This window comes from Taurulus bubalis, assembly GCF_910589615.1.
Source record: "Taurulus bubalis genome assembly, chromosome: 3".
Lineage (NCBI taxonomy): Eukaryota > Metazoa > Chordata > Actinopteri > Perciformes > Cottidae > Taurulus > Taurulus bubalis.
Window position 1 is genome coordinate 10900000 of NC_136591.1, and position 8197 is coordinate 10908196.

At 40.8% G+C, this 8197-nt stretch overlaps 1 protein-coding gene across 1 annotated transcript; it reads left to right on the top strand.

Annotated features, from left to right (window-relative positions):
- Window positions 1-2128: 2128 nt before the first annotated feature.
- snx15 (sorting nexin 15) lies at window positions 2129-7651 on the top strand (the record flags this gene model as incomplete). Its single annotated transcript, XM_079216154.1, has 7 exons — window positions 2129-2227; window positions 2788-2944; window positions 3613-3728; window positions 3839-4121; window positions 4217-4390; window positions 4874-5071; window positions 7062-7651. 7 exons carry the CDS (start codon window positions 2129-2131, stop codon window positions 7193-7195), a joined length of 1161 nt encoding a protein of 386 aa, XP_079072280.1. The 3' UTR covers window positions 7196-7651.
- Window positions 7652-8197: the final 546 nt, after the last annotated feature.

The window sequence follows — 8197 nt, forward strand, 5'->3', positions numbered from 1 at the left end:
TATGATATAATTATATTATGATCATTTAACGTCATACTTTATATACAGCTGGGAGAGCTTGTGAATTTCTCTTGTCCTTTGATAAAACATTTAAGTGTATTTGTTGTTAATATTTAGCATTATTAATCTGAATCTGCAAGGTGACCTAAATGATCCAAACATGTAGTGTAAAAAGAACAATATTTCCCATCTGAAATATGGTGGCATAAAGTCACATAGTAATGTACAAGTACCTCAGTATTGTACTTCAGTACACTACTTGAGTAAAAGTACTTCCACCACTGATAAATAAACACTAAACTGTAGCCTGAACACACGTGAAACACAACCGTTTTTTTGAGTCTGCAACAGAGCTTGTCAGTTTTTTCGCCAGTCAAGCCCAACCAGCCGTTTAGGTTATCTCAGATTAAACATTTACCTCATTTGTGTGCGTTACACGTGTTCCGTTCAATTTAACAGGCAATCACCGGAAAAGAAAGCAGCGCTAGTGACCTTTGAGCTCCAGCTGTTAGGTATAAACTTACACTCAGGCTATATCTCGCTCAAGGCCTTGAGGAGGTTTTGACGACGTAATATAAAACACAGATAAGAGAATCTTCTGAATAGATTAATCATTTCCAGTGCCCTTATTGTGCTGTCAAAAAGTTAATGAAATAAAGTACAAAATAGGAATAGGAATAGGAATGTTCTCTGATCTCAAAACGATTGTGTAATATGAGGAAAGGGCTTGGACATGTATAACAGCTTGGGAAAGGTTTGTTGAATGCACAGCTGGAAGTTCCTCTGCGTTACAGTAATGTCCGTGGTCGTTCTCTTTGTTGTATTGTCTCAAACAGAGCAAGGCCTAGGCCTTTTGTATGTCCGTTTCTTAATTTAGCATCTTTGACACAGAGTCGATTCATCAGAGAAGTATCGTCAAACAAAAGTCATTACAAATATTGTTTATGTATTTACTATTAAGGCTTTAGTGTACAAGGGCCTTAACAGTAAATACATATATATATATATATATATATATATATATATATATATATATATATATATATATATATATGTATATATATATATATATATATATATATATATATATTTGTGTGTTAAGGCATTGGTGTAATGCAATATTGTAGCTACAGTATCATTACATAAAGATACATTCTCATTCTGACATCATTAACCAATTAACCAATTATTATCATTAATAATTTTGATATTATGGATATTGCTGTACAGTGTGTTCTATCTGGAGGCTGTGTGGTTTTTAAACCTTGCTATCAATGTAAAAAAACTACTGTCTGCTACCACAGTCATCCAATTGTATGGGTAAATGATATGACTCTTTAGTGCCCCCTGCTGTATTTAAATGGTTCTTACATTGATAATAAAAGTGGGGCAAAGACAACGCTGATGATGGCACATTGGGGGCATTTTACAGATATTTTCAAGTTCTATCGGTCTACTTCTGAGATATTTAAATATGGTTCTCACACCTCTTTGATTATCACAGCAAATGCAATATGTCAGGCTCTGATTCTTTGTCTCGATATACCCCTATTAGAGATGTAAATAATGGCTATTGTTTGCAAAGAGATTATCCTAATTTCAGGAGAACTTGAATTGCAAAGCTACATCGACTGTATTGCAAGTTACAATACAACAGAAAAATATGTACAAGTCTTATGCTACTTTGAAGATTTCAGTGAAGGAAAAGAAAACTGCATTAATTAGGTTAAATAGTGTTCAGAAATAACAGAGCAACATCAGAGATAATATTATAAAATATAATGTAATGTAAAATGTATATATTTTCTAAATAAAAACAATTAAATAATAATGAAATAGTACATATTTAAATATATATATATATATATAAAATATTTACTGGTAGTACTAATAAGAATGATACTATGAGAAATAAAGGGAGAAAATGCTTTTAAATTGGACAAAAATGTAATGAAGTTGAACGCCACAAAACGTAATGACGCATTCGTAAACGTCAGCAACCCGGAAGTGAGCGGAGAGGAGGGAATGAACAATCACAACAGAGCAGCTCCGGCGTTGACAGTTGTGTTTTGTGCCACTGAAACACACTGTTTTTTTATTTTGTTTCCCCTCGACAGCGAGAACGGACATGTCACGAAAATCCAAAGATGAATACTACCGTTTCTTTACCGTCACCGACCCACGCACACACGAGAAGGGACACACCGAGTACAAAGTGACAGCAAGGGTTGGTTTCCACTCTTTATCTCTCTGTAGCTATCGTCACAATGCCGGGCAGCAACCTATGTTGTCACTATACTCAATAACTAGCTTACCTGTTTAGCTAACTTTCATGTTGTTTCGTGTGTTGTGCTCTTTGGACAGAAGCAAATGCCTTTGTGTTGTATTCGTTTTATAACGCAATGACGTTACAGTCATATAGGAACAAAGGCTCCAGCGCAGGCAGACAGATACACAACGAGCCTGTTATTTGAGTCAGTGGTGCACAGAGAGCTCTCAAGTGGAGCAGAGCGAACTTGTGATTCGGTTCATGTGTTCCCCTCATGACCACTAATACCCTGTGGTCTGCACAGGCATGCACACAACATCAATATAAAGGTCACATATTCATAGACTTCATCACCCTCGACCTTATATTCATACACAACCCTACTGACAAAGAACAACTGATCCACCACTTGTTGAAAATGTGTACGCTAAATCGTCTATTTAAAAAGCACATTATCACCCATAAGTTCAACCGACTATCAAAAAGCTGATGCCCCTCTCCCCTCTGTGGTTTTGCAGTTTGTGTCCAAGCGTCATCCAGAAGATGTGAAGGAGGTGGTCGCGTGGAGGAGGTTCTCCGAGCTGAAGAAGCTCCACGGGGAGTTGGCCTACACTCACAGGAACCTGTTCCGAAGACAGGAGGAGTTTCCGTCTTTTCCCCGTGCACAAGTGTTTGGTAAGGGGCGAGGAGGGTGACACACCCAATTCCTGCATGGTGGCCAAGTGCTACGACTAACTGGGTTGTCTGTTTGCTGCAGGGGCTAGATACAGTAAATAGCAGAAATAACTCAGTTTACACTACATAGGTCTTCACACTGCCAGAGATAATAATTCAACTCAACTGTCTTTTTATTTTTTGGGGCTGTATTTGTAGCTTTTTTAAGCAATGATCCTGTCAAGTGTCCTTCAGTCATTTCTAGTGAGGACTTACTTTGGCAGTTTTTTAGCTCTTGTGACATTTCTCCTCGGTCTATTACCTCACTTTTCGGCAGTTACTGATTCACAACTGCAAAGGCAGCAACATAGTTAAGTGAATTGCAGAGTGGCAGTCACCATTTATTGTGAGTTTCAAGCTGCTGTGCTGCATTGGATGAAAGTGTGAGGGCAAACTGTGGTTCTAAACCCTCGCAAATGCTCACCTGGTGGCGTATTTTCTCAACAACAGTGCAAACTACAGCCTGACAAATGACAATCAATTTGAATAAACGCATCTAACAGTCTCCCCAAAAACATACAGTTCATCTTCCATCTGTTGTGTTTGTTTCTGTTGTGTTTTCCATGCGACGTAAAGTCCCAGCATTCTCATCCACATTGTCGTTCTTAAATTTTCTGCCTCTGTTCCAGGCAGGTTTGATGAGGCTGTTATTGAAGAGAGGAGGAATGCCACCGAGGCCATGCTTCTGTTCACTACCAGCATCCCTGCACTCTACAATAGTCCCCAGCTCAAGGACTTCTTCCGAGTAAGACACACGCCTGCAGAAAGTGAAACAGATATTCGCAAAAACATATGCCAGGCCAAGAGCCAATCTGAAAGAGGGTTTTCCTCCTTTTTCTCCCTCCCCTTTCTCAGGGTGGTGAAGTCACAAGGCCTCTGGATGCCACTCCTCTGTCTTCTGCCGGGCCTCTGCCTCCCCCTCTCATCCCCCTCCCAAAGCGGAGGGACTCGGACTGTGAACCAGCAGAGGAGGAGGAGGGGAGGGAGGCTCCCACCTTACCCCAGGACCTGGGCACCAACCTGGGCTTAGAAGTGGGAGAACCGGAGGTGGCGGCTGAGGCTTACAGCGAGATGGGAGGCTCTCCAAGAGAAGAGCCAGAAGAAGAGGAGCTTAGCGATACAGAGCTGGATGACAGAGGTACGGAGGGGACAAACAAAATAAACAGCCCACATTTAACAATGGTGTGTACTTTTCTTTCCTTATTAACTTTTGGTCCATGTTTCCAACTCCAGTTCCGACTCCTGACCAATGCCCAGCCAGAAACCACCAATCACAGGAGTGCCAGGAAGAATTTGATTCGCTGTTTGACTCAATGGCAGAAGAGCAAGTTCCATCCCCGAAAGAGGAAGGTCCACCTCCTCTGACGGATAATGACTTGGCTGTCTTTGATCCCTGCCATAAACAAGGTGAAACCCCATGCAAATGGATACACATAAAACAATACCACTGCTCCAAATACAACCTTCTTTTTCAGTCTTTGGTGGTTTTGTCTGAAAGTTTCGGTCAGGGCTTCTACTCCTGATTTATTTTGAATTCGGTGATAATGTCACACTCTTTATTCACAGACTGTCCTGCCAGAGAAACCTGGAAGAGTCTAAATGGGATAAGCAAATGTAAAATTGATAATGTTGAGGCTTCCTGATACGAACTCCTCTTGTACTGATCTTTTTCCAGTTGGTAAAAATAGGTTGATATGGGCTCTGTTGTATAAATAGTATTATTGTAGGCCTAAAAACTTGCTGGTAGGTCATCTGCTGCTCTCAGATTCAGATTCTTCGAGTCTTGGCAGCGTAAAGCGGTTTAGACCACAGTTTTTGCTCTGCCGTTGTAATTGTTCTCATTTCTGTACTAATGAATAACTTCTTCTGCTCTCTTTCTCTCTATTTCAGATAAATCCAATTCCTCCAGTGACCACTCAGAGTTGTTCTCACTGCCGCCGACCAGTCTGGACGGAGTGGACGTGGGTTACCTAAACCAAGCGGCCACTGAGCTAACAGCTGCAATGGCGAGGGAGAAGGAGGGAGAGTTTAGTTCTGCCATTCGGGGCTACAGGACGGCGGTGGATATCCTGATCACTGGAGTACAGGGTGAGGGGATAGGTTGGTGCTGAAGTGTTCACTTCAGCAATAGTCCAGTATGCTTCCATGTATTGATCAGAGACACACTTGCTAATGGAAAGGAAAAAGGTACAAGTGTGCATTGGTGATACGACACTGTTGCACTTTCAGCGTTTTTCTTCAATCTTGCACAGGATTCCGACTCACCAAATTTCAAAATGGTTCTGTACCTGAAAGCACTCTGTCATGCCCATTCCTGAACAACGGTCCATGTGCAAATAAGCTAATTACATAGTGCATTTAACTGTTAAATCTTGTATACCATATTTATTCTGCGCTACATACTCTGATGTGCGGCTCACACGCTACCACACTGACGAATGCAATGTACACAGCTGAGACACACACACACACACACACACACAAATGCATGCAGGCAAATGGACACTGCTCAGCAGAGCATGTGTAGCAGATGACCTCATCGTTAAATCAACACTGCTATTTTGTCCGAGTATTTACTGTCCTGCTTTAGCAAAGACAAACAGCTTGTTGCTCTGCAATAAATCTATTTTGTCAGTAATAGATCACTTATTCGCGAAGTTATCTCTAGTGAAACCATCAATGTATAGGTAGCGTGGCCGAGCGGTCTAAGGCGCTGGATTAAGGCTCCAGTCTCTTTGGAGGCGTGGGTTCGAATCCCACCGCTGCCAGGATTTTCCTTCAGCTCTAGTGCTTTCTGAGAAGCCGGATTTAAAGCTTGAAGGTGTAACATTTCGAAAACTTATTAAAGGTCATGTAGGTTATGGTATTTGAAGTAGCATGGCAAAGGCATTTGGGCTGTCTCTAGATATTTGCTGCTCTGTCAACCAAAGTGCATTTGTCCTGCACCTTATGAGAGACACAGTAGAGGTTATGATTTGAGGTTATGAGGACGAGGCTTTGAATTCCAGCGCTGCACAGCATTGACCTTATTCGATTCTGTCTCTGAAAGAGACAAAAGCAAAGAATCATGTGCAGTTAAATAATCTAGAACTGCATCTCCAGCCCCAGATTATCAGGTGATTTGCCTTAATACTTTTATAGAATATAAGATTAGATAGACTGTTAGATAGTTGAAGATACATTTGATGTTTTCCAGTTTTATTTTTACCCAGACGAAAAGATAAGAACGACATTGGACATCATCGCTAATAACATGTGACACCTAACTACTGTAATAATGCAGAGTGTAATATTATATTGTATTATTACATTATATTTGATAGTCATGATAATTAAACACAAAGGGACTAAAGTACTTTGCACTTTATTTCTTTTGTAAATAACATAAACACAATATTAAAAGGGACGTTGCTATATTATATTATGCTGAACTAACTTCTGTTGATTTCTCAGTTTGTGAGAAGAAGAAGCACTTGATGGACACATCAATTGAACAAAAAAATTACTTTGGACCTTCTGGTGCGCCGTCGACAACAGAGTCCGTCATGCACAGATCTAAACGAGCTTCACGGTCTAACATAAGTATGTGTGTACTGTGCTAGCATGTGACAACCCTCTAATGGGTTATCTATGGCTACGCTGTGCCTTCCCAGTGTCCCAGATCTATTTTCAGCCGGTGGAAACATTGAGTTCTCTGACAGCAAATTTGGCAGTGCATTGAGGTAGCGTGGCCGAGTGGTCCAAGGTGCTGGATGAAGGCTCCAGTCCCGTTGGGAGCATGGGTTTGAATCCCACCGCTGCCAGGGAACCTTTTCTATGCAAATATCTTTGATGGGTTTCTTTGTTTATTTTAGCACTGCCGCTTAAATTAGATAACCATAAGTTATTTTGAGGGAAGATGTTGACATACTCTTTGCTTTTTACTTCCTTCCTTCTCTACCTTCTCCTCTCTTTCATCTGCCTTCTTTACCCTTCAGCATCAGAAGTGGCTGCAACACCGAGACACTAATGCCATTACCGGACAATAATAATGAAAATAACCACCTTCGCCTTCCTGTCTATGTGTCTGTCTGTCCAGGAGACCAAGATCCGATACGCAGGGACTCCGTGATGAGAAGGACAGCCCAGTATTTAAAGCACACTGAGATGCTGGTCGACAGGCACTCCTCACCCACACACACTCACACACCTACACACACACAGGACCCTTAGACGCCCACGCACATTTTTATATACATTGTTCACACACAGACAGCTCAAAGACAAAGAAGCTCAGGGTTGTGACATACACACACACACACACACACACACACACACACACACACACACACACACTTTCTCTCTATATTGAAGTACTCATAGCCATACTTACGCCACTACACAGTAAGATACAGTATGTTGACACACGTACATGCAGTTAGAACACTTACTGATTCAGAAATACATTCAGGTGCTAAACTATCAGCGCACACACACATAAAAACACACTCCTGAGGTACACACTACAAAGCAGACTGCTACTTTGGCGTCCTTTGTGTAGTGAAAAATGTGATTTGTTGAATCTAAATATACAGCAACTGTAAACTTAAATGGATAAATAATCTCTTTCTCTTGTTTGATTCTTACTCTCCTTTTTATAATGTTTTCTTGTTAAATACAGTTTGCATTTTGCACAAACAATGTTATGATTAATAAATGTGATTTTAATTTAAGTCTGTAAGATATCTGTTTTCTTGGGGGGGGGTCTTGCAGTTCACTGCAAGACTTTTTGATATCTGGGTCGGTGTAACCGCAATAGTTTTATGACGAATGGTGCTTCATAACACGGGAACTGCAGATACATGTATGTACAAATTTAGCACACTATGAAGATGTATTCACTTATTTTATCAGTAGTATTTCAAATTATTTCATCATTTCATAGTAGTGTGCCCAATAATATTACTGTAGTTTAGTGGCTGGTCAACAGTGTCACAGAGTTGCAGGTTTGAAAGCTTGCAGTAGCAAGGCAGTACCTCTGTGAGGCGCTGTTGTATATTTCATCCTGTCAATTACACTCCAGTGCACTGACTCCTCACTTCCTGTGTTCTCCACCCATGGAACAGCTAAATCTCACATTAGATTTTCTCAGCTGAGCATTTTTCGACAGCAAAGCAGCTGTTAAGCTTAAGCACTCACTAAATATAAGCCGTTGGACTGGTGAGCAAGCTCGGA